This window comes from Cyprinodon tularosa, unplaced genomic scaffold (genome assembly GCF_016077235.1).
Source record: "Cyprinodon tularosa strain WSP-4 unplaced genomic scaffold, ASM1607723v1 ctg214, whole genome shotgun sequence".
Taxonomy (NCBI): Eukaryota; Metazoa; Chordata; class Actinopteri; order Cyprinodontiformes; family Cyprinodontidae; genus Cyprinodon; species Cyprinodon tularosa.
Window position 1 is genome coordinate 121,556 of NW_024038796.1, and position 25,811 is coordinate 147,366.

The 25,811-nt window shown below is 36.9% G+C and overlaps 1 protein-coding gene across 1 annotated transcript in view; it reads right to left on the reverse strand.

Moving 5' to 3' along the window:
* Positions 1-374: 374 nt before the first annotated feature.
* Positions 375-25,811, reverse strand: part of cemip2 (cell migration inducing hyaluronidase 2) — a 40,956-nt gene continuing 15,519 nt past the window's right edge. The window contains exons 5-24 of the mRNA XM_038285713.1: positions 24,774-24,943; positions 23,433-23,624; positions 22,405-22,574; positions 18,303-18,515; positions 16,215-16,420; positions 14,830-14,899; positions 14,164-14,292; positions 13,534-13,622; positions 11,610-11,741; positions 9,929-9,964; positions 9,578-9,733; positions 8,113-8,290; positions 6,737-6,952; positions 6,443-6,654; positions 5,172-5,348; positions 2,717-2,936; positions 2,549-2,644; positions 2,306-2,451; positions 2,106-2,212; positions 375-653 (exon numbers count right to left, since the gene is read on the reverse strand). Coding sequence (XP_038141641.1) covers positions 454-653; positions 2,106-2,212; positions 2,306-2,451; positions 2,549-2,644; positions 2,717-2,936; positions 5,172-5,348; positions 6,443-6,654; positions 6,737-6,952; positions 8,113-8,290; positions 9,578-9,733; positions 9,929-9,964; positions 11,610-11,741; positions 13,534-13,622; positions 14,164-14,292; positions 14,830-14,899; positions 16,215-16,420; positions 18,303-18,515; positions 22,405-22,574; positions 23,433-23,624; positions 24,774-24,943 — 3,115 coding nt within the window. The 3' untranslated portion in view covers positions 375-453. The remainder of the gene's footprint in view (positions 654-2,105; positions 2,213-2,305; positions 2,452-2,548; positions 2,645-2,716; positions 2,937-5,171; positions 5,349-6,442; positions 6,655-6,736; positions 6,953-8,112; positions 8,291-9,577; positions 9,734-9,928; positions 9,965-11,609; positions 11,742-13,533; positions 13,623-14,163; positions 14,293-14,829; positions 14,900-16,214; positions 16,421-18,302; positions 18,516-22,404; positions 22,575-23,432; positions 23,625-24,773; positions 24,944-25,811) is intronic.

The following is a 25,811-nucleotide window of genomic DNA, read 5'->3' on the forward strand; positions in this document are numbered from 1 at the left end:
TCTACTTTCAGGTACAATAGTTTTTTTGCAGAATTTCCTTTAGGTTTCTGAGAACCTAATCCCCTTGGTGTTTTTCATTTGCCATTTTATTTTGCGCCTGCTGATAAAAGTTTATTGTTGGCTATAACAAGCCGATTTAGTTCATCAGGTCCAAGATAAAAGAAATAGTTACTTGTTAAAGCTTTGGCTGATGGATCTATAAAACAAAAGTGCATTGACTTAAAAGGAACAAAAAAGGCCCCAAGACAGGCCAATACTAACACACCTCCAAACAAAATCATAATAAAATATTTACCCCGCTCATATCATCACTCCTTTTCCCCACTCCATACAGGTAAACATACTTGTCTGTTAATAAATTAAGAGTTCAGCAGTTCACATTCATCAACTGGCTGTGTGTTCGTGTGCAAGTTTTTTTTTTTTTGGCTTGGCAGGTTGAAGTGTTCACATTGGCTAGTGTTGTCCTGTGGCTTTTTTCAGAAGCTCAAGGTCTTTGCGTTTTTGAGCTGCAAGTGGCGAACAGCCGTAACTCTCCAAACCCAGGGGCAGGTAGCGCTCCTGCAGCCCCAACGTGTTGTCCTCTTCTCCAGTTTGGAGCGAAACCCACGAAGGAGGCGGAGAAGCACCCAGGAATCCCCACATTGCAAGGCTGTCTGTTATGAGAGGAAATAACATCATAGAGCAACAACAATAGGGAGAAAAGAAAATATACACAGAGAAATTAGCTGCTGACCATAATCAGACAAGTATACAATTTAACGCCCCACAGCTGGTTGTAAGCTTAAACATCTAATGCTACATAAAAACAAGAATGCAAAAAATTAATCTATTAAAAGTATTAGTGAGGCTTTAGCACTGAGCAAGCAATGCATACAGAACAAAAAAAAAGGAGGTCTATTTAAAATGAACGATTTTGAACTTTTTCTGTTTCTCTCTTGAAAGAGATTGAGAGAGAACACAATTTCCTGCTGGTAACATAAAGGCTAAACTAGAGTCCTGCACGGGTCCAGTTTTACCAACCCGCACCCGCCCGAATCGTTAGGATGACTACCGAACCCGACCCGTCACCCGCGGATATCTTCAATTCACATCCGAACCCGACCCGTTGATATTTAACCCGCAACCCGACCCGTTAACACATCAAGTAATAGGCTATACTACGCTGCGCTGCAGAACAGCGCCATTAACACTGCAGCAGACATGTATGCTCTGACTGTGGCCTTTTTGGAGGGAAGCCCACACTGTCGGCAGGGCTTTAAGCTACAACAAGGGTGACCCCAGACAGTGCCTGATTAACATAACATTTCTGATGTCCATAACAACACACGCATAAAAAAAAAAAAAAATTAAAAAAATCACCAACTACCCGCCCGCACTAAAAATAATATCCGCCCGACCCGTTTATTTTTATTTATGTATTTTTCACCCGCAAAAGAGCATTTTTGCGGGTGACCCGTCGGGTACCCGACCCGTTGCAGGACTCTAGACTAAACCTATCAAATATAGGTTGCTATGCTTTCTCCATCAGACCTATTAACCTCTTGCTATTATGGGACATACTGGATAAGGAGGTATTGGTAGCAGGGATCTCCAAACAGCACTACGTAACTTCACTAAGTAGTACAATGTTGACCTTTAATAACAATTTGTATACGTTGATTTTTACAGCTTTTCATGCTGAATTTATTCAAATATGTAAACGTAGTTTTAGTTTTTGAAGGTTTCAAAATCCTCAAATGGGGATTTAAATTGGGGAAATTAGAAATATGCTTTCCAGGGAAGATGTTGAGAATCTAGTCCATGCATTTCTTACTTCTAGGTTGAAATAATGCTTCACTATCAGGAGGTCCTGAAACTGCGGTTAAGCCTTCAGCTGATCCAAAATGTTGCAGGCGGAGATTTCTATCGTAATAAATCAAAACTCATATTGCAGTAAAAGGATTTGCAAAACTTTGATTTTATGTCAACTTGTAATATTAATTTTAAAGAAAAATCTAAATGAGCTCAGATAAAATTTAGCAAGTTAATGCTTTATAAAAACCAGACAACACAAGTTCTGATCAGCGATTCTCTAAAGAAAAAAACCCAAAACTTAGTATATTTACCTTTTTTGTGCAGATCAGCAGCTTTAGCAAAACCAAAAGAAATCAGAAGTGGAGCCATGTCCACCAGCCCCTCAGGCTGACCTCGTGTTGCTAAGAGTACTATTGACCTGGAGACAAGCAGAAATGTCAGGAAACATTCAGGACAGCTTTTTTATGGGCTCTGGCTTGTTAACTGTATCGTCCTCCTTCCATGAACTCACCGCTTTGGGATTCCTGTTTTTAGAAACTGTTTCATCTTTGTGTCTACCTTCTTAAATGAGACTTTTTTGGTGACTTTTCCCGAACAGGCATCCACAGAGACCAGGAAAAACCCAGTCTGAGAAAATTGCATGGTAACCTCATTTACCTGAAGGGCAACAGGAAACATTTTCAGTAGAGGAAACTAACAAGCGGGACTAATAAAAAAGTTTAACATCTGTGTTTATAGAGTGCTGCAAACTCACAGTAATAAAGGAGTCATTATGTCCTTTTTCTTTGCTGCTTAAAGACTTAACTTGTGTGTGAAGGTAGGACATCCAAGGCTCACTAGAAAACACCATCTGAAACGACAACACCACACATGATAAACTGTTCTGCTTTGTTTCTTAATGTTAAAATGCAATAAAACAAACCTTCTCAGCCCCACAGTCTTTGCAAAGCTGCGTGTTTTGAGCTGGCAGAGGCACCACAGCTGAGGGGGGCTTGGAGTACTTGGGATAGGCCTTAGCGGTACAGTTGCAGGTCTGTTTGGACGATGTAGTGGCTGTGATTTTTACTCTTTCGCAGCCTTTGGTTGAGCAGTAGCTGTGGCCATCCCGTCCATGCCGGGCTCGGAGGTAAAACCACAGTAAGCTGCAAGTTATTTCACAAGCACAGCAGGAAGAAACGGTTCAATAAGCTTTTAGAAACGTGGAGCCTCAGAGACAGCTAAAATGAAAACTGATGTGGCGACCGTGAGAAAGCTGACCTTTATAGGTGAACATCTGTCTGTATTAAAACCCAAACTAAGCATCAACAACTCCCCAGACCTCTTCATCACTTGATTATATTGCAAGCAGACATGACAACGGGTCGGGGGTGAAAAGGTGAGGAGATTAAATCTCTCTAGGGGGGTCGAGAAGACATGCTCCTCTGGAAGTATATGTGGTACTATTTAATATAAAAGCACTAATCTACCACACTCTAATTAAAATAATAAAGCAAAGTTACAGGTCATTATGAATGTTAAATCTTTATACATCATCAGGGAGGAAATTCTTACAAGGTATTTCCTTTCTCATCCCTTCAAAGACAGGCATTCTTTATCTTAAGACTATTTCTCATATTTCAAGCATTTTACTTCTATTTATAAATTTTTTTTAAAGTACTTAACAATAAATGTCCAGTCATCACTGATTAACTTCCGTCACAGCAGTAGATGGAGAAGCTTTTATTGGCAGTGTGATAATGAATCTTAGCATGGATGGTTATCATTTTAGCTAAACTCTGGCTGCTGCAACACCTACAGCACACTTTGTTAAAAGACAGATTTGTAACAATTTTATTTTAGCACGTTAACAAAAACTTAACTTTCATAACTACGTATAACAGTTTTACTCTTGTGACACCCCCTGAAGTTTTTGAATCACATCATATGGACTTATTATCCAAGTTAAACAGATTATCTAAGACTAACCCATGGCATGAAGATTCAGAGCTTAATAAAAAAATATAAATTTACAAAAAATTGAAAAAAACTGCATAGAAATACAGGGAAAATTTGACATCCTATTGGACTAAATCAGAACTAGAGGAATTATGAGAGAGGACTAGTCAAGGAAGGTGAATACACTGCAGAAAATTTAAATCTCAAGTAATTTTTTCTTAGAATAAGGGCATTTTTTTCTTGAATTGAGGAGGTAAGTGAGACACTTTGCCAATGGAACAAGACAATTCACATTTCAAATAGGACAAACAATTGCATTGTCTTCTTTCAAGTGCATATTATCTAATTATCTTATTTTAAGAGTAAAAAATCTTATTCTGTTGGCAAATAATCATATTTACCTACTCAAATGAAGGCTAAATACACTTGATTTAAGAAATATTTACTTATTTCTAGATCGTTTTTGCAATGTATGCCTTTACATCTGGGTTTATATCCTATTAAAACAGGGAGCTGTTCTTTCTTCCATGTTCTGGGTACCAGCGCTGTCTTCAATGGTATGCAATATTAGCCATACATAATCCAGGTAGCAAGTTTAATCACTGAAAGCTAATGTTAGCTTGTGTCAGTCAACGTCACCTTAAAGCCTATTAAGGTGCATTGCAAAAACAATCTAGAAATAAGCAAAAATTTCTTAAAATAAGTCTATTTCCCCTTAAATTTAGTAGGTAAATAAGATGATTTACCAATGGAATTAGTATTTGTGCTTTTATTATAAGATAATTTGATCAATGCACTTAAAATAAGACAATTCAATTGTTTTTTGTTATTTTTAATGTAAATTGTCTTGTTCCATTGGTAAAGTGTGTGACTTACCTCATTAGTTCAAGAAAAAATGCCTTTATTTTAAGAAATAAATTACTTATTTAGGTTTCTATTTTTTGCAGTGTGGTTACATCCGCCCAAGTACAATAAACCAAATCATGGAATTGTTAACAGCTGTCTGTGCTGAGGTCAGCTTACAACTCCCGCTTTGATCAGCCCGACCCAATCAGGTAACAGAGAAGGTGCAAATAGTTGTACACTGTAGCTCTAAGAAGGGAAACATGTTATATAAGTCAAGGCTTTTCACTGCTATCAAGTTTAACTAAAGACCTACACTGCAAAAACCATCTGGAAATAAGTAACATTTCTTAAATCAAGCGTATTCACTCTTAATTAGAGTAGGTAAATAAGACGATTTGCCAATGGAATGCATATTTTTACTCTTAAAGTAAAATAATTAGGACCCAATGCAATAGTTTTTTTAAGTTAAATTTTATGTCGATTAACAAAGCGTTTCACTTATCTCCTCAATTCAAGAAAAATTACTTATTTAGATTTTAATTTTTGCGCAGTATAATAAAACCATTTCTAAAAGGATAGTCCTTGGGTTTGCTCACCCAACAGGTTGGTCAAAGAAGTACTTTCTTTCTGTGGACTTCAGCTGGGCCAGCGAGGAAACGGGGCCATAATCAACAATGTCATCAAATGTATTTCTCTGCCTGTCATAGATGTCACTCATGATCTGAAACGTTGTGTCTGATGGGTAACAGAGTCCAACCAGAACCCAGTCGTCTCTAAAGAAAGAAAGAAGAAATAACGCATGTTTAGGATGACAGAAAACATACGTTTACTTAACCAACATTTCTGTAATAATGTTTTTATTGGTCTTTTGTAATATTCTCATTTTAAATGTTTTTATTTTAATTGGAAAGCCATAATATACAGAAAGTCATAACATATATATAAAACACTTCATCTCCAATGGTATGGTATTCTTCATTTATTCACTCTTCTGAACTTAAACAGTGCAGCAGGCATTTAATTCATCAACTGTATGTCAATACTGTTTAGATTCACATTTCCCTGCAGGCTTGAGCTTACACATCTATAATCTAACATTAATGCCCACTCATCTTTGCCAAATAGAGAAAGTTGAGTCATGCTGGAGTGAGTAAGTCACCTCTATCTGGACTTCTGTTCATTCTAACATGAATTAGCTTGATCTAAATGCTCAATAGTAACTCAGCTGAATGTTTAGTAGCGCTCTCCCACTGGAAGATGGACCACCTCAGACTCAAGCCTTCTGAAGCCACTAACTTTAGCTCCACCCATTATTGTATCAACTCTCTTCTGCTTCTCAGATGGATCAGCAGATTTGCAGCCGCAGGATACAAGTTCCACCTTTGAAGGAAGGATTGAACTGTGAGGTGTTCAAAGTTTGTGATATTTCACAACTTTCTCCCTGATTTTTCTTCTTCATGGTGCCTCATGTCTTTTCTCTTCTGTTCCTTAACAAACTTCTGAGATCTTTACAACATAGGGGGATTTATACTCATAAAACAAAGCTGGGCTCTAATAGGTGGGAAATGGTTATTTGGGTTTTTATTCAGAAGTTTCAGTGTAAAAGGGTTCTGAAACAAAAACACGACAGACCTTTAGTCACTTTTTATTCTTAAAAAGGTTTTTAAAAGCCATGGACAATTTTTCCTTCACTTTATAATCATGCCTTTTTTCCACCGTGGTTTATCAAATAAATTCCATCCAAACATACTTTAGTGTTTAGGATTGTTCAAGTTCAAGTCTATAGATACTTTCAGGCTGCTGTATTATGACATTATGAAAATCTAACAACCAAAGATCATTTGTTCCAAACATGAGATCTACTCGCCTATCAAAATTGATGAGAGAGAGGACGACCTCTCTGGGCGCAGGTCCATTCCAGTGCATAGTGTAGCTCTTGCTCATCATCAGGATAGGCTGGTATTGTTGAGATGACGCCCCCTGGCTGTTAATCCCTCTCAGCACCAGAGGTGCGTCAGGGTATTCATCTCTGTTGATAGACAAACTCAGGCTGGGGGCTCCCCATGTTTGAATGTAGACCTGAAGGAAGAAGCTTTGTTGAGTAAAAACCAGAAGGAGATAAAGAGAAAGAGGGAACCACGCAGATCCTGCCATGCAGCACCTGAGAATAGCGCCCGCTGCAGATGACTCCATTCCACCGGGGAATTTTCTGACAGTCGGGATGCTGGATTAGATAATTGTCTGCTCTGCCGACATACGCATCTCTGTAACCAGTTACTGACCCGTCCAAGTCATGAAAGATTGAGTTCTTGTCCCCATCCAGGTCGTTTTCATCGAACCACTGTCCAGGACGACCGAAGAACACTCGAAGAGCCACCTGAGGAAAATATTAGTGAGAAGAGATGTAAAAGGTACCTAATGGCTTCGTTGCACACGTCAGCGCAGTTCTCCATCCTAACGAGGCATCTGGCCGAATTTTATTTCCTGTTTTGGTTTCACATTCTTTTAAGTTGCTTTAAATAAAGATTAAAAGCTTAGTTGTTTTTTGTTTTTAATTTGAAGTGAAACTTTCTTTAATTTGTGATGATAATCATTTCATTAAAGTGATTATCAATCACTTTATTCTTCTTGAATCATCTTCCAATTATTCCCCTATGCACCTTTTGTGTTTTGCTATGATGTACACTTGAACAGTCCTACTAGGGAGATGTGCTACATAAAGGAATTTTCCCTGCCTTAAAGATACAAATAATACCTCAATCTAAACCTTTTAAATGACTGAACAATGTTACACAAAATTTAAGAGAAACAAATTTGTGCTAATGTCTTTGAGTCTGGAATAATTATCACATAAAACAAAAGAAAAAAATAGCTTATATTCCATTTTAGTTTTCTAATTGTGTAGTTTCTTTCAGCCTTTGTTTAATTTTTGATGGTTTCTAATTTATGTATTTATTTGTTTTCAAGAGTTTAAATAAATGGAGCAACGGACACCAAATGATGTTCTGCTGCAATACGCAATGCAACCAGAAGAGGCCAGCAGTGTTTCACTATTGTTTTTTTCACAGATTAAGTAGTTCCAAATCTCTACTATTTTAATTTTAAGATCTGTAAATTGCAAAGGACTACAATAAAGAAAACAAAAGGAAGATTCCAGAATGAATGATGAAAAGAGATCCAGTCTCCATTCTCTCATAAGATTAAAAATGCAGTGGTAAAGCGCCATTACTTTACTATAGGCACAGAATTTATACTTTTTCTTTTCATATTACAGCTATAAACTACACTAACGAAAAACAAAATGATACAATGGGTTTTATTGGGAGTCAAATGATTTCTTTTTGTTTCCCAGAAAGAAAAAGGGTAAAAAGTTGAGCATTATAATCTTTTATGACATGCATATTAGGAATAATAAGACAATGCAAAGCTACCAGACACTGCCGTCCAACTAAACAAGACATGCAAGATGAGAAGAAAACTGAAGCAGCCAAGAGTAAAAAGTTTCTCAGTTCAGTTTAAACAATACTATCTTCTTACATTAGGGTGGAAGCTGAGCTGGGACAGGTTGTTTCGTGGGGTCAGCTGCCAGGTGTTCTTCAAGTTGAAGCCAACTGCACTGGTGTAGCGCTCCAGTGTAGGGATGAAACCTCGAAACGTACTCTGGGTAACACGCACTGGACCGTCATAGATCTGGAAACCTCGGATTGGGAAAGTCCTAAGGCGGACATCGACAGGGACAAACCATATAAAGATGGAAAAGATTAAAGCTTCAATTTTAATTTCTAGTTAGATTTAAGATAAGAATAAACCTTTAAAATGAAAATAATGAAATGATAACTTAAGTAAGCATTATGCTACGTAATCATACCAAATCAGTTCCTTCCAACGATTCATACGCTTCGTCAGATACTGACAGCAGCTTCCAGCTATTTAGAGCCCTAAACATTTTTTGAGAATTATTTCTAATGATGGAGAAGCTGGTGGTGAATAGCACTTACTGAACATTTGGATTACAATTCATAAAAATACCTTTTTAAGCTGTTAAGTCGTTTCAGAAACACAACTCTTTTGCAGGTTTTGCCAGTAAAGCTTAAAGCTTCAGACAAATTCCTTTTGCCGAGGCTCAGCACTTCTCAGCATTACAGGATTTGTCAATTTGTCACGGTATCATAGCAACCAAAGCTATATGTCAAGGAGCAAATGAAAGGGCAAGGGCATTTTTAAAAAGAAAATAGGAGCATGCACTATTAGTAATAGTTATAATAACCAAATGTGGACATTTAAGAGGATTAAACGTATCAAAGATCTGGCACAAAAAAAAGACCTGTGTTCAGACTATTTAAGGGTTACTCATTTTAGCAATTCCAAGACTTCTTTAAATTTTTAAAACAATACAGAAACCATTTGTTGTAAATTAAAACAATTAAAGAATCCTTTAAAAATCTGTCTCCTCTTCTTTAAGAGGAGACAGATTTCCTTTATGTCCTAAACAAACAGAAAACATTTACAGTTTTGCCCAATAACTAAAAACATATTTTTGAACATTAGGTTCTTCTGTATCCTAAGAACAGAGAGTTATAAAAAGTAATGTGCTCTTAAGTTACATAAATTATTAATTTGATCCAAATTTGTCACAAGTAAACAATTGCAATGCAGGTTTAATTAAAGGTGCAGTCTGTGCTTAAAGAAGCTGCTATATAAACTCTTTTCATGCAGAAAACACACTGACCAGGAGTTAATCTCTAATACAATTCTGTCTTTAAGAGAAAGTCTAACTGTTCTAAAAGTTACCACACTTTTCATAAACTGCCGAAAATATCATGAGAAGGAAATGAGTCAAACAGAACTTCTTTTCACAAGTTGATCTACAGTGAAGAGTGGCTGTGGCACACATGAGTCAACCCTACCAGCTACCTGACTGCCTGACTGCCTCTGCAGGAGTTTTCCCATTCAATACCATCCTGCTCCTACCTTCATTAATCCCCATTTTTCTTAACCTTACTTGTTTCTTGGCAGTGTCCGCATCTTTCCGTCAGTTCCTCCCATCCCCCAGTATTTATTCTGTCCTCCGTTGGTGCCTCTGTTTCGGCTCTCCCCAACAAACAGGGACTGTGTCACCTCCTGGCTGGACCCTTCATCCTTAGGGTAGCTGCCATCACTGCAGAGAGTACGCAGTATTATGTGATGTATTCAAACATGCTTGCAAATTATACTCTAAACAAAAAAGATTATAAAGAAGAACAAGAAAAAGAGATATCTGCAAACATAATTACCTGTAAATGATTAAAATGGCAAAAATTAGGAAAATTATCTGGAAACGTACAGGAAAAAAATGAAATAATTCATAACAAACCTGGCAAAAGACAGTCCCACTCCATTGTCTGCAAAGCTGCAAAAAATGCAGAAAAAAATGCTGTAAAAAAAGCTACACATCGAGTAGACAGGGTACATTTTGGAGTTTTCAGAAATAAAGAACAGAAGGTAGAACAATATTTAACATAAAAAAAAAACACCTTTAACTATTCCATAAAATATATAGATTCTCAGAATAATCACCTGAAATAAAAAAAAGTAAAGTCCTGCACCTTGTTCGTTACTATATTGATCTTTTATTGACGGAAAACCAAAACTACCATAAATGAAAAAGAAGCTAACCCCTTTAAAGCATAAGTTACTGAAATCAATCATATGTAGTGATTCAGTTTTACTGACACTCAGGCCTGATATCTACAGAATCAATAATCTACATAAATAAAAAAAGTAACATTTCCTGATTTAAAAAGGACTGTCATTTGGGATTGCAGAGAACCACAGTTAAAGCTGTGGACCTTTCTAATATAATGTTTTTATATCACAAAGAACTGAAATAATGGATAGCCAACACATCCCAGAGTTACAAACTTGCATTTTACATTCTTCTGCAATATTTTGTTAGTTGCAACAAGACTCCCAGTAGAAGATGATCGACATTGCTCAAAAAACTAAACTAAAAAGTGAAACTGAACTAAAGGGCAGACATGAGAAAAATTAAAATTAGGCACATTAATCGAATTATATAAATATAGCAATTTACAATAGTTATTACTTTTGCAAGGTTTCTAATGCCATGCAGCCCAGGGTTAGAACCTTAGAACCAGAACCAAATTGAAGCACTGAAGGAACACTTTGCCCATCTAAGCTCAGTGTTCAAGACTCAACAATGATGAAACAACTGAGTGAAAATTAGATTAATCTCCAAGAGTATTAAAGGTCAAAAATCACTGCAATGAATCCCAAATCCCACATCTAGACAGCGATAAAGACATTGGTGAAAAATTAAAGAACTAATAAGGAAGAAGAGGGATTTCTTGGAGAGTGTTTATCCAGTTATATCTGGTTTTGCTCTAACAGTCGTTCAGAAGCAGAAAATCACAGCAAGAGTCAAACATGGTGATGGTAGAGTAATGGTCTGGGACTGCTTTGCTGGTTCAGGGCTTGGATCCATATATCTTTACCAGAGTAAAACCCAACTGAGATGATTCAGTGAACCTGATTCTAAACAATTCAGCTAAAAGAATAGGCCAATCCTGTTGCTAAAAAAGAATTAGACCTCCTTCGACAAACAGCATGTTTTAAATTAAGTGAAAATGAAGGTTTGGATCAGATGCTTTGATTCTTAAAACACGATGATCTTGCATTTTCTTATTTATTCATTAGATTCAAAAAAGGAACCCAGAGCACATTTTCACACGCCATGGTCCATATTTAGTTTATTAATCGTTAAATTGACAAAGTTTCCACTAATGACTGTAAAATGTTATATTCCTGAGAAGAATGTCTGAAAGAGAATATCAGATTTCAGAGGGATCTGTGTGAACCCGAAATAAATGTGTCTTAAATAAAATGTAGAACGGAATAAAATCATTTACATAGTAGTTCCAGCAAAAACCTTCATCCTAGACATAATACTTTTTTTCTTGTGCATGCGGGAAACCTCAGATCATCGGTTTATTTTCGTCTTTCAAACATGTTAAAGAGTCGTAGATTTGTCTCACCCAGAGTTCTGGATGATAATGTCTCCCCCTCGTATCCATGCTCCTAAGTCATTGTTCTTGAATGAGATCAGAGAGTCAATGACTGCGGCCACTCGAGGTTGACTGGGGTCAGCATTCTGGTGGGGTCGAAATCTGACAGAGAAAAGAAAAGATCATAACCAATAATAAAGATAATATTGTTGGAGCTTTCTCCCTCTCTACCCATTTCTCTCTTTCATTATTTAACAGTAAAAAAAAGGGTTTCCCTTTCTAACATTTAAAAACCTCGGCACACTCCTGCACACATGCCATGTGAATGTATTTGAGAGCAGCAGCCAGCAGTCTCAGAGGACACATCAGATTTTTCTCCCATCCAGTTGGGGGCTGTATTTGGATAGGTAGCAGAGTGGAAACTCCATCTGTAAAGCCTTGTTTTCTCTGTCAACACAAACCTGACAGGAATCCCACTAAAATGCACCAACACACTATAAAACCGTACACCTATCTTTCTCAGTCGACGGCCGTGTCCCGGTGCGTCTCCATCAGAGTACTACCGATAACTTTGTTCATGACCATTAATTAGCTCTGGCATTAAACAAATATGTTAGTAAACCGCACATTCCTTCATGTTTACACAGTGTAATTAAACATCTTGATGCATGTGATAACACGCCGCAGACGATTCAACAGTGCACATTTATAAGTTATGTGTTTATATACAGAGTCCGTGGAACATTCAACCAATTAATCAAGACTTTAAAATAAATAACCAATGTGGCCACATTTTTTTCTGTTTACATTGATTAACAACAAGAAAACTTGAGATGTTCTGTAAAATAGCAGGTGACCAGAATCTGGATCAGCTTGGCCAAAAGAAAGCTTAAAAAAAACAGCATTTTTCTGATCAGTGAATGCAACACCTCAATCTCCACCCAGTAGTACCAACAACAAGAGCCTAATTTGGAGCTTGTTTCTGATGCTATTGAATAGACATGTCTAAGATTTATTGAGACCAGTGAGAGGGATGCTGCATTTCCATTGACCATCTAACTGGACAACTTTGTATTAAAATGAATTATCTTAAAGGAAACGCATAAATTAAATAAACAAAAGCTGAGTTTTTTGAGGGTAGCTGTATTAAAATAGCAATTTTTCACAAAACTTCAATGGAATCACTTTCTTCACATAACAGGAGTCAAATGATCATCAACCCGATGTTACCACCAGTGAAAAAGAATGGGAAGATGACAGGAAGTAGTAGGAGGATGATCAGGAGTTGCTGCATAAACACATTTATTCCTATGTGATTTAATTGCATTTTTTTATTTTTTTGGAAACAGCATTTGAAAATTTGTGATTTTTCTTTTTACATTAACAGAAAATTGACAGAATTTTTGCTCATTAATAATGAAAACACAGAAACTGAAAGAGAGAGAGTTGCACTTCAGCGGGTAACAGGAAGGCTAAAAGAGAGTCAAACATTGAACATGTGTGACTCATGCATCATGCTAATTTAGGCACCCTTTTTAGAAATGTCTGGGTAAAAGTAAAACTCTATCATTTCCCAAATAAATGATCATAGTCAGCCATTTTGAAATCTTGGACATAAAAATAACACTAACCGCCAGCATTAGATGCATTTACTTTGCTGTTTTTTTATCCTTAAATAGTAAGAACCTGTTTAACGTATATCACTAAAACCAACATCAAAACATCACCTCTGCCCCTAATGTAAATAAAAATAAACACTGTTAATACTCTATTAGCTTATACTGTAGTTCTTGAAGTTCTTTCATTTTTTATTGGTAATGGTAGGTACATACAATGATTAGAAATCTTCCATGAATTGCTGTCAGTGCACATTTTAAAAAACAATCTGTTAATTAATTTATCTTGCAGTCAAAACCAAAAAGCATCGATAATGCTCTCACCCAGACATACACACCTTGCACTGTTGTCTAGACAGAGGAATTCCCGGGGATCAGCAGCGCTGGCATTCGTAGTCTTCACTCCTTTATCAATGAACAGCCCTGCCTAAGAAGATCACAGTAATAACATGATCGTTTTTTCCTGAAACTTCAGTTAAGGACTAGTAATAGAGGCCAAAACAACTTCCATTGATAAGCTATACTGTTTTAATCTTTTTTTTTTTTTTATTGAAAAAAAAAAATCATAACATATGACAAATGCAGTTTATAACAGGGTGTCTTATGCATATTGAAAGTTATGCTGTGAGCTGAATGAAGAGAGGTTTGCTCTTTAACCGCAGGGCTCCTTCCTCTATTGGAGGCTGCTGTGGTCAGCCTGGATAAAGAGCTCACAGTTCACCTGCCTGACTTCTGTCATCACACAACAGAGGCCCATTGTAGCACTCTTCACATGTCTGTAGGTATCCACGTGTGTTCCAGTGCACATAGTTTGGCAACAAGCAGGTTTTTATGGAAAGAATTACGTTTATTGACTATAAATATGGGATTTTCTCTTTTTTCTATGAAACAGAAGCAGAAATAGAGCTGGAGGTTTGCTTGCCTGCCTCACAATAAAGTGTGAGCAGGGCAAGAAATACCAGAAGTACCTTGAAGTTAGAGTGCACACGGTTGTTATAAAAAATCCCAAGAGGAGTGAGCTCTGCCTTGGTCTCTGGTACAAGCCCATGAGAGTCTCCAGTGGAAGAGCTGTGGAACACAAACCATATTCCAGCGTCCTGGGATGGGAAGGAAGAGCAGAGAAAAAGGTGATAATTACTATGTTTATATGACTACTGGGAACCATTCTGCAGGCAGCAGCAGAAACATACAGACAATGAGATACTTGGAGTGGGGCATTCTTGGGCTGTTTTCATGCCACAGTAATAAAAGCTGCATTTAAGGGTTTAAAGTTTGCACCGCAAATAAAACTGGCAACACAATAAAAAAAAAACAAATAAAGACTGGCATCCTCTTTATATGCTATACTTTCATATATGAGCTGCCTTACAAAGTTAATGCTTTAGTCTATTGCTCTTTAAGCCCTGATTCATTGAAGGATCACCCAGTTATGAGCAAAATAATCTTTAATTTTCTGTCCTATTAAAGTTCAGAAACACAAAAGTCAATGGATTAGGGATTGATGAGAAGCATTTTCTTTTTATTTATGGGGATTTGTAAAATAAACACATTTTGATTACTTGTTTTTTTTCCTGGTGCTTTTTAATTATTTCACAACGCCCATCTAACTGCAAAGTTAAATCTGTTGTTGTTACCTGAGAGCCAGCAGCTGCATTGCTGATCAGGTTGTTGTTGGGGTTGGCGATCCAGAATGTTGAGACTGCCCTAAAAAGAAAACACACACACACACAACAACACAATGATACACATGCAAGGATGCTAAAGGAATAGAAGACGCTGATCTCAGTCCATATGCTTATGAGTTCCAAAGAATCTTGCAGTCTGTTTTAAAGTCTCTCAATAAACCAGCACTCCAACATCAGCCATGGAAACACTGGCTCTGCCAAGACTCACAATACCCAAGACGAGATTCCTGTAGACAGGTCTTTCTCTTTCCACACAGAGAGAATTTTCTAGTTCCTGTTATGATATAAAACCCCCAGAGAGAGGAGTTCGTTATTCCTTTGATAAAATCATCCCAGCAGTATCTGCCTCTTCCAACTTTTACTGAAAACACCCATTCCTGATCTCATAAAAACATCTGTTTTCTCTCAAAGATGTCTGCACCTTCCTGCCCGGTTTTTGAGTGACACTGACTGAAGGATCACAGATTTTACTCTAAACTCACCGTTATGAAGTAAAAAAAAAAATATATAAAAAATTGTTTATTTCCTTTTCAGAAAAATCTAAATACAGTCTTACTGATGAATATGACAATGTTAAAAGAGGGATTTATTTATAATAAAAAACACCTTGTAAACGGTTTCATATCCAACTTCGCTACCATAAATGTAACTATATTTTATAGGGGGTTACATAACAAACCAAAAAAAGAGTAGTAAATAGATTAATTGGAAGAGAGTTTTTTTCCAAAATAAAAAGTCTGAGAAGAGTGACATGCATTTGTATTTAAATTAAGTCCAGTTTAACCAACCATTTTCAGGTATTTAGAACTCAGGTGAAATAATTAGCTAAAAGCAGAGAGTTGGTTGAAGCTGAACACACATCCAACCTATGGAACTGTGCTAAAAACATTTTTGCTAAGAAAATTATCAAAAAAGGCTAATTTGGCCTGAATCCAAAAGCATGCCACACTTTTCAGCTTTTTTAAATAAAATGTCCTAAAAGCCATTTATCCCTTTCTTCCAAACAATTTTGAGTGTCTCCTCTTATAGCTCATAACATAGATCAACAATAAAATGCTTTAAAGTTTGGGGTTTGATTGCCACAAGACATGAAAAAGTTCAAGGTGTAGAAATTGTTTCCTTCTCTTTGCGAATGTTAATCATGGTTTCCGTACGGGCAAGATCTGATCCAACAGAGAAATAAAGGGAAGACATGTCCACACTGTATTCATATCAAGTTATGACATGCAACTAAACAACAAAGGATATCTCTCCGATAACAGATCAGAAAGTTCTGTATTTGTTGTCTCTTCTCATATCTTTAAAGAGCAAAACCCAAAGTTAGAATCTCTTACTTGCACTCTGTACTTGGTGAAGGAGTGTAGCCCTTGTAGACTTTATCCCTGATACTGGTGCACAGAGTCTCATTGCGGTCTGTTGGCAGCAGAGTCCCAGGCTGAGTCAGGAGGCCAAGGTTGTGGTAGAAAGTGTTCCGCTGTTCAATTCCGTCCTCCAGGAAAAAACAGTGACCCAACGTATCATACCCCACTGTGTTCTGCACCTAGACCAGACGAAAAAAAAAAAGATCACAAAACAGTTTCAGCAGAGTTTTTGTCACGGGAGAGACTTAATTGATGGTCAGAGTCCCCATTAAAAGGTGCTTTTCAGACAAATGTGGAACCCATTTTGGTAAACATAACATCAAGGGCAACATCTGCTTTCATCACCCCCACAGGAAAGTACAGCGAGGTCCGCAAGAGCTAAATTGTGCCTGCTGGCATAAATTCTCCAAATGTCTGAACAAATTGTTACTGAAGCGAAAGCAAAGTGAAAATACAGAGAATCTACCTTTAGGTTCCCATGTGAAGAGGAACATAGGAAAAGAATAATCCTGCAAATGTTATCCCTGATTTGAAACCAATTTCCCCAATTAAGTCAGGAATGCTTCAATTAGGAGCCCCCCCCAGATAACTAATCACCATGAATATTTTTTCTCATAAAAACCCAAGAAGAACAATATTGAAATGATATAAACAGCAATTTTAAATTCCCCAATTCTCTGCTTTAAAACTAAAGTAACAAATTAGACAGAAAAGGGAAGATTGCCTGAAACATCACAACAATGGGATTGTAATTTAAGAACATTTTACAAATAAACGAAGAAAAGTATGACCCAGATTTTCTTTTCCCCAGTCAAATAAATACTTTTGTAAGTAGATCTTCTTAACTGTTTTTGTGAGGATTTTTTTTTACATTTTTCCAAAACTACACTTGGTTATTTTATGTATTCGTCTTGCAAAGAAGCTCAAGTTAAGACTGGATCAAATACATTTATGAAAAGCCTATTTTCTAGACTTACCAAAGATTCTCGGGTCTGGACTTTGGATCATTCTAACACATGAATATGCCTCATCTAAACTCTTAAATAGTGGCTCTGTGGTTTGTTTAAAGTCGCTGTTCTAGATGGTGAACTGCAGACCAAAATGTTTTGCTTCCTCTAAAACTGATTTCTTTCCAGCCACTTAGAACAATTTCCATTTCACTATTGAAGTAAATGAAAGCTCCAGCATCATGCTGCCACCAACCTGCTCCATAAGATGATGTGTTAAATGCTAAATAACACAGTAATAAACTCTAATTACTTATGAAATAACTAAGTAATTACATTAAACTTAAAGTGTTAACATCTCAATGTGCTGGTTAAGATTCTCAGTCATCCAGGTCATAGTCATTCCAGAAAAGTTAAAAAAGTTGGAGAAAAAAAACCCGCTGGACTTTGTTTTCCAAGTTTGAAGACGTTTCACTTCCAATCAAGGAAGATTTTTCCATTTAAAATGTCTGGATTAGCGTTTAGTTCCACGCTTTATAGAGTATCCCAACAAAGCTATCATGTCAAACTCCATCGCTATGAAAGGGACTCCCCATTACTAAAGGGTGGACCTGTTCTTCCGGTTGAAGTTGCATTTTTTTAAGCCACAACAAGGCTTTGTTGGGCTACTCTATAACACCTGGAACTCAAGGCTAATCCAGACATCTTTAATTGAAAAAGCTTCCTGGATTGGAAGCGAAACATCTTCAAACTTGGAAAACAAAGTCCAGTAGTTTTTTTTTTTTTTTTTTTTTACTTTTTTGAAAGTTCATAGTGAAAATAGCTAAACTGTATATAAAAAAATAAATAAATAAATCAATGCATCCTGTTACTTTCATTTTACCATTAACGGCCTCTTTGTTTTACTTCATTATATAAAACCCCCAAATTTCCCTACTTCATTCCTGTAAAGTGATAATGTGGAAATGCATTAACCCTTTACCAAGTAACTGTAATCAAATAGCTGCCAAATACATAGCAGAGTATTCAGAACTAAACAGCAAAATATAATTTATTCTCATAGATAAAATCATGGAGCCATAAGCAAATTTTGCTATCCAGTTATTTAACTGACCAGCAGCCCGTTGGTGGTGTGGATGGTGAGGCAGCGGGAGAAGGAGTGGTGAATGGAAACTCCATCCACATACGTCGGCTCCCTGTAGCCACCCTTCTGGTCAACATCCCCACACATGTGAAAGTGAAGCGGGTAGCTGCCTCTTACTCGTTGCTGGCCCATGTTTTTTAACTCCACATGGGACAGATGCACCGATGAGAAGTTACGAAGGATCTGGGTTGGAGGTAAAAGCAGAGCACAAGATAAGCTGAAGAGATGCAACAAAAACATCATTTCATATCTTCAACCATCAGTATTAACTCATAGCAAAAAAAGCTGACTAATCTAAGTAGTTCTTTGTTTTGTTTTTGTTGGTTTTTACATTTTGACTTGAACAAGACGTACCCCATACTCCATGCAGAACTGACAAAAAAATATATATCTATGCAATGGTGTGAAAAAGTGTTTTCCCCCTTCCTCATTTCCTGTTTATTTGCATGTTTGTCACACTTAAGTGTTACGGAACATCAAACCAATTTAAACAATAGTCAAGGACAACACAAGTAAACACAAAATGCAATGTGTAAATAAAGGTGTTTATTATTAAAGGAGAAAAAAATCCAAACCATCATGGCCCTGTGTGAAAAAGTGATTGCCCCCTCGTTAAAATATACTATAACTGTGGTTTTTAACACCTGAGTGAAATTTCTCTAGCCACACCCAGGCCTTATTATTGCCACACCTGTTTTCAATCAAGACATCACTTAAATAGAAGCTGCCTGACTCAGCAAAGTCCACCAAAAGATCCTTAAAAGGTTCCCATCATGCCGAGATCCAAAGAAATTCAGGAACAATTGAGAAAGAAAGTAATTAATATCTATCAGTCTGGAAAGGGTCATAAAGCCATTTCCAAAGCTTTGGGAATCCAGCGAACCACAGTGAGAGCCATTATCCACAAATGGCGAAGACATGGAACAGTGGCGAACGTTACCAGGAGTGGCCGGCCGTCCAAATTACCCCAAGAGCGCAGCAACGACTCATCCAAGAGGTCACAAAAGACCCCACAACAACGTCCAAAGAACTGCAGGCCTCAGTTGCCTCAGTTAAGGTCAGCGTTCATGCCTCCACCATCAGAAAAAGACTGGGCAAAAATGGCCTGCATGGCAGAGTTCCAAGAAGAAAACCAATGCTGAGCAAAAAGAACATTAAAGGTCGTCTCAATTTTTCAAAAACACATCTCTTTTCCCGAGACCTTTGGGAAAACATTCTGGGGATTCATAAGACAAAAGTGGAACTCTTTGGAAGGTGTGTGTCCCATTACATCTGGCGTAAAAGGAACACTGCATTTCAGAAAAAGAACATTATACCAACAGTAAAATATGGTGGTGGTAGTGTGACAATCTGGGGCTGTGTTGCTGCGTCTGGACCTGGAAGACCTGCTGTGATAAATGGAACTATGAATTCTGCTGTCTACCAAAAGATCCTGAAGGAGAATGTCCGTCCATCTGTTTGTGAACTCAAGCTGAAACGAACTTGGGTTCTGCAGCAGGACAATGATCCTAAACACAAAAGCAATTCCCCACTGAATGGCTGAAAAAAACAAAATGAAGACTTTGCGGTGGCCTAGCCAAAGTCCTGACCTGAATCCTATTGAGATATTGTGGTATGACCTTAAAAAGGCCGTTCATGTTCGATAACCCTCTAATGTAACTGAATTAGAACAATTCTGCAAAGATGAATGGGCCAAAATTCCTCCAGAACGCTATAAAAGACTCAGTGCAAGTTATCGCAAACGCTGGGTTACAGTTGTTGCTGCTAAGGGTGGGTTTGGGTTTAGGGGGCAATCACTTTTTCACACGGGGCCATGATGGTTTGGATTTTTTTTCTCCTTTAAAAATAAACACCTTCATTTACAAATTGCATTTTGTGTTTACTTGTGTTGTCCTTGACTATTGTTTAAATTGGTTTGATGTTCCGAAACACTTAAGTGTGACAAACATGCAAATAAACAGGAAATGAGGAAAGGGGCAAACACTTTTTCACACCACTGTATATATCTGTGAAAAAGAGGCATTGATGACGGATGCATGAATCAAAACAAAAAACACATTTTGAGAAATGCATCAAACAACTAAGCATGGAGCTAATGTTGTGTATTAGGCTCACAGGGGGGTCTTCTGTCTATAGACATTCCAGAGTCTGGTTCTTGTTAAGGAAGTATTGGCCAATCTTTATAGCGAACTGAGCCCCCCCCCTCATAGGACTTCCACAAATACACGTTCACACCAAATGGCGTGCTCTGCAAATGTTTCCTCAGGCCATGGCAAGACCAGCACATGCTGCATTTGTACACCTTCACCAAACTCCATTAGTAGCATTTGAAAAGTATTAAACTTATCAAAATCTGCCATTTCTAAACAAATTTTTTACAGATTTTTTTTTTTATATAGCCTACGGGAAATATTTGATCAAATTTATAATTTGAGATTAATAAGCAAAGTTCAATTTTTGCAGATTTCGTGCTTTCATTTGGATATATCTACCGCCATCAGAAACAGTGAAAAATAAAAAATGTTTTTTTTTTTTTTTTTTGCAATAAGCAAATGTTTTGTTGGCATTTGAAAAACAAGCTCTTTGAAAAACTTACCAATTATTTTGTCAAAAATAGAAAATTACTGCCTCCAAGAAAAATAAAACTACTAAAAAATGTAAAGGATTGAGTTTATTTTCTCCTTTCTTTGAAGTTACAATATCATTAGAATAAATCCCATAGGGATTCCTGCCCTACTAGTGGCTTTGTTTTTCTCAGATCCTTCATGCCTAAAACAACCAAATTGCTTCCTAGACGTATTTTACACAAACCAACAATTTGTAAAATCTTAACAGTCACAAAAAACAGAGATAAATAAACCAAAAAGTATTGAAACATATACTGCATAAGCAAAGCTGAATGACTCCGCTTCCGAAGTAAAACAAGCAGATTTATTTTTTGTTATATGGTAGTCAATGTTTTGGCTATTTAACTCAAGGCTACATGGTGAGTTTACTTTATTTCATATGATTTATATGCATCAAGATCACCTAGTTTAGCTGAAATATGAGGTTTTATCATGGCTGACAGGAAGGAGGACTGAAGCAACAGCTGTTGCAACTGCCCCCATTTATAGAAAACAGAACACCAAACATTTTTTTAACATTTGTTGATTCAAATTTTTTACTTTACTATAAAACATTTGATCAGGTTCGCGGGATAGGAGGTTTATGTATGTGCATGCATGCCTGTATCTGCGTTCATGTTTGTTTTTTAACTGTGTGTGTTTATGAGCTGAAGCGGATAAAATGAATGGTCAAACTTTATAGAATATACATATATTTGAATAAAAAGGTCAATGAAGCAGAAAAAGTGGTGATGACATTTTTAGAGTTGAGTATTTAATGCAGTCACATTTTCTATAGCTGTGGTTTTCCTCAAAGGTTTTTTAAGGCCAGTTCCCTCTAAGGTAAATTGTACAAAACAAATGTATATACTGACAATTGTTAACAGTCCTATGTTACTGGAAGCCTGCTGTATTTTACATCAGTTTCAGTCTTTGGCATCTAGATTTAAGGCCTCCTACTCTAGGCAAAATTATAAGTCGATAAATGACACTAATTTTCTTCTAACATTTTTTCTTTTATCCCGCAGTATCACTGAATATGTAAACCAAACAGGCTTAAAAGAGAAGGGGTGCTTCCTGGATGTGATGACAAACAGCAAAAAAAAAAAAAAAAAGAGGCTTGTTCAGCATTATGGGGAATTTTAGTCTCAACCAGAAGCCCCACCCCTTATCTAAGAAGTCAACTCTTAGAATCACAATGCTGACAGGATGTCTTTGAAGCAGCAAAGAGGAACTTTTACATCACCGCACTCCGGTTCCTTCAAAGCTGCAGTTGTGACGCTATGCTTTCAGTACAATCCCAGCCCACTGGCTTTGATAAATTTAGCAATCTTGACTAAATATTCCCGCCTACACTTAGATGTCTATTAATAATGGGTTTCTAATAATAAGTCTACTGGTCTTGTACAACAAAAAACATAGTTCAGTATAAGCTCATGTTATAAAAATCAAACACACAGACAAACCTTGATGTGACCTCCAAAGGTGTCGTGGTTGAAGAACTGGCACAGGTTGTCTCCATAGCAAGAGCTTTCCATTTCTCCGTAGATGAGAATGTTCCTGGAGAGCAGAGCCACCTCAGCTCGCATGTCGACTCCATCGATGATCTCACCAACATGATTGTACCGAGGCTTCCCTGAATAGCACATACATTTTTACAGTAAATACCAAATTGGTATCCGAAAGCTAGGGGAGTCAAATCCAAAAAATAAATAAAATCCACATCTCAATGGATTAGTAACAGCTTCCTAGTTTAATTTACAATAAAATCAAACCCATTCTGTCAGTGGTAGGAAGCTTTTTGGCTGCTACCACTCTACATTCTTATACCAATATCTAGAAATAATGAAATACACAGAGAACCTCAAATAGCCAGTTCTTTAACAAAGCAGAAAGCTCAAATATTACAGCTGTAAATAGTCATATTTAGCCCCTGCAAAACTTGTTAAGTCTTTCCTTCAAGCAATCAGATATTGCTTACACCCTTGCCTACACCCTTCCTCTCCCAAAAGGGAGTTGATGTTCATTGACTGGAGGAATGAGATTAGGAGGCATTTCTGACAGAGGCACGAAGGCAGGGAAGCATTAAAAGAGAGGAAATGTATCCAGATTCTTAAAATCCCTGCTGTTATCGGGAGATAAAAAGTCCAATAGCGTGTAAGCTCATAATCTCTTCAGCTTCCAAGAACCTTACATCACAGGAACGGCTGTAAAAGGAATGAGATCTTATTGTAACTGTTGATTAACAGAGTGACATTTACTAATCTCATTTATAGACATCACGGAGGAGCATTATCTTCTGTGTCGCTTTATTTTGACTCTAAACCACTTATTACATCTTTGATTATTTAAGCTACACCTGCACGTTTTCTAACCAATTACCCTGGAATAAACATGAATATAAGAGCAGCACTACAGCGCATAAATGCTTAACTAACACCAAGTGAAGCCTAATAACATCTGCAGAAACAAACAGTGCTGCCTTATGACTCACCTTGTATCCTGACCTGCCTGCTGGTACACTGAGGGCAGGGTAGCAGGGTGAACTCTTCAGCTTGGTGCATAGAGTAGTCTGTACTGGCCACCACAATATTATCACCTGGTTTCCAGGTCTGCTGGACTTCATCTTGGAGGTTAAGCACCACCTGGTCTGCAGCGTCTACCAGGAAGCCCATGATGGGGTAGCCTGGAACAGGGAACAAGAGTTAGAATTAGAGCCATACAAGATAGATTGAATATTCATCGCCAGAGCCATATTATTGTGAGGAGGAAAACAACCAAAATATGCTTGGATGCATTTGAAGGATCATGATTTCCAACTTTGGAAGTCAGTAATACATCTGGTCAGTTGGATGGAGTTTCACTTTACTGAAGACTCAAACTGATGCACATTTTTGAGAAAGTAAAACCTAAATATTTCATCTAATTTTGGAACAAAAACAAAGATTAACAAAAAATATCAACAATTTAAAATATAGCAAAAAGTCAATACATGCAATCGCTTAAACAAGATATATTCAAAAATCTGTTTATAATTATTACGTTTTTTCAGTTACAGACATTTGGTTGTTTTTAATGTGATTTTGTGTCATATTTAAAGCTTTTAAGAACAAAAGAAGTACTGAAGGAGGGCTTCATATTAAGCCCCCCTTTATGCTGAAACCTCCAAATTAAATCCAACAAAACTAATAAAGATAGCCACCTACAGTGCCTTGCAAAATGATTCATCATCTTTGACTTTTAACGTGTTTAATCAAATTTCAATCTGTATTTCAAAAGGTGTTAAATAGTTTGTGGAGTTATATATATATATATATATTTATTATATATATTTATATAAGTAAAGGGTTTGTAAATAATATAAAAAGAAAAAAATCTATGTTTATTAAATAAAATAAAAAGCAAACTTCCAAATTCACACTATATAACCATGTTAGCATAGATTTTTATCTTTACAGCTGGATTTTATAACATATGTTAATAAAAAGGCATTCAAAGCTGAGAGGATGGGAAAGATGTAGAAATCTACTCATCTGCATTTTTTCCCTGACATATGATACAATAAAAGGAAATGAAAATAAGCTCGGAGGGAAAGAAAATCACATTCCAGAGACTAGAGTTTCCATAACAACTGTGGTTAAATTACCATTACTCAAATCCTGGCATCCAAGTTATTCAGCATCCACTGAGATAAATGGAGCAATCTATACAGAAATAGTTGGCATCATTATTAAATACATCTGCAGAAAGATAAACACTTGGCTACAGACCCATAATCACATTTTTAAGACATGTTCTGGTTTGAATTCATGTCCTAGTAACAGCTGGCTCTCACCATTCTTCCACTCGCTGTAGGCCGACACTGAGAAGTTCACTCCCTCCACAGTGGTGAAACTGCGACTTGCAAGAGCTCTTCCACCTGTGTTAAGGTTTTCGTGTTCCCTCACATCCTCCGAGCACGACTCGTTGCCACCGCCAACCACAGAAACCAAAGCCCACGCCTGCCTGCAGTGACCAAAGGGGTAAAAAGAAAATGAATCAGAGAAGCCATGTTTCATCTTTCTATTGGAACAAGTAACAAATATGTGACACTTTGTTTTTTGAAAACCACAATTAGTAGCAGCTACTGTAGAAGCTAAGTTAGTGAATACATTCAACTGCAGGGGAATGATCAGCAGATGAAATGAATGATCCACTAAATCCTGAACTCCTGTGGCAACTTTAGAATTAACCTCAGGCAACTATGCCTAAACTTTTCCTCCAGATTCTTGAAACTTTTCCTAACAAAATGCCCCTACTTTTTTTCTACATCTTTACTTTTAATATAAGAAAGGACTCTTTATCGGTCAGGCCCTTTTTTCTCCTCATAGCCATGCCAAGACACTTCTGATGCCGCCTTTGGTTCAGGAGTAGCGTAACAAAATGTCCTCAACACACCTATGAGTGGTGGTCTTTTAACCAATTAAATCATTTTGTTTGTGTGTAATTAAGAGTTTGGATATCTTTATATTTTGTTTGCTTTTACCTTTTTAGTTTTCTACATTCCTCATTATGTTCTTTGAATAGCAACTATAGGTATTTGCTGCAAAATTGCTGAACAGGGATTTTGCAAATCCGCAACTTTCATTTCTCAAAGTTACGTTGTAGTCCAATTCTCCAAGTGGATAATTAGGCTTTATACAGGAATGAGTAACTGTAATTTAATTGTTTTTTAATGCTCTTAGAAATAATTTTAATGCCATCAACAAAAAATTTTTATATTTATATATATATATATATATATATATATATATATATATATATATAAAAACACTGTGAAATCCTTCGTCATCTTTACCATTGACAGGCTGCAGCCATGTCCTGAATTTCTTGT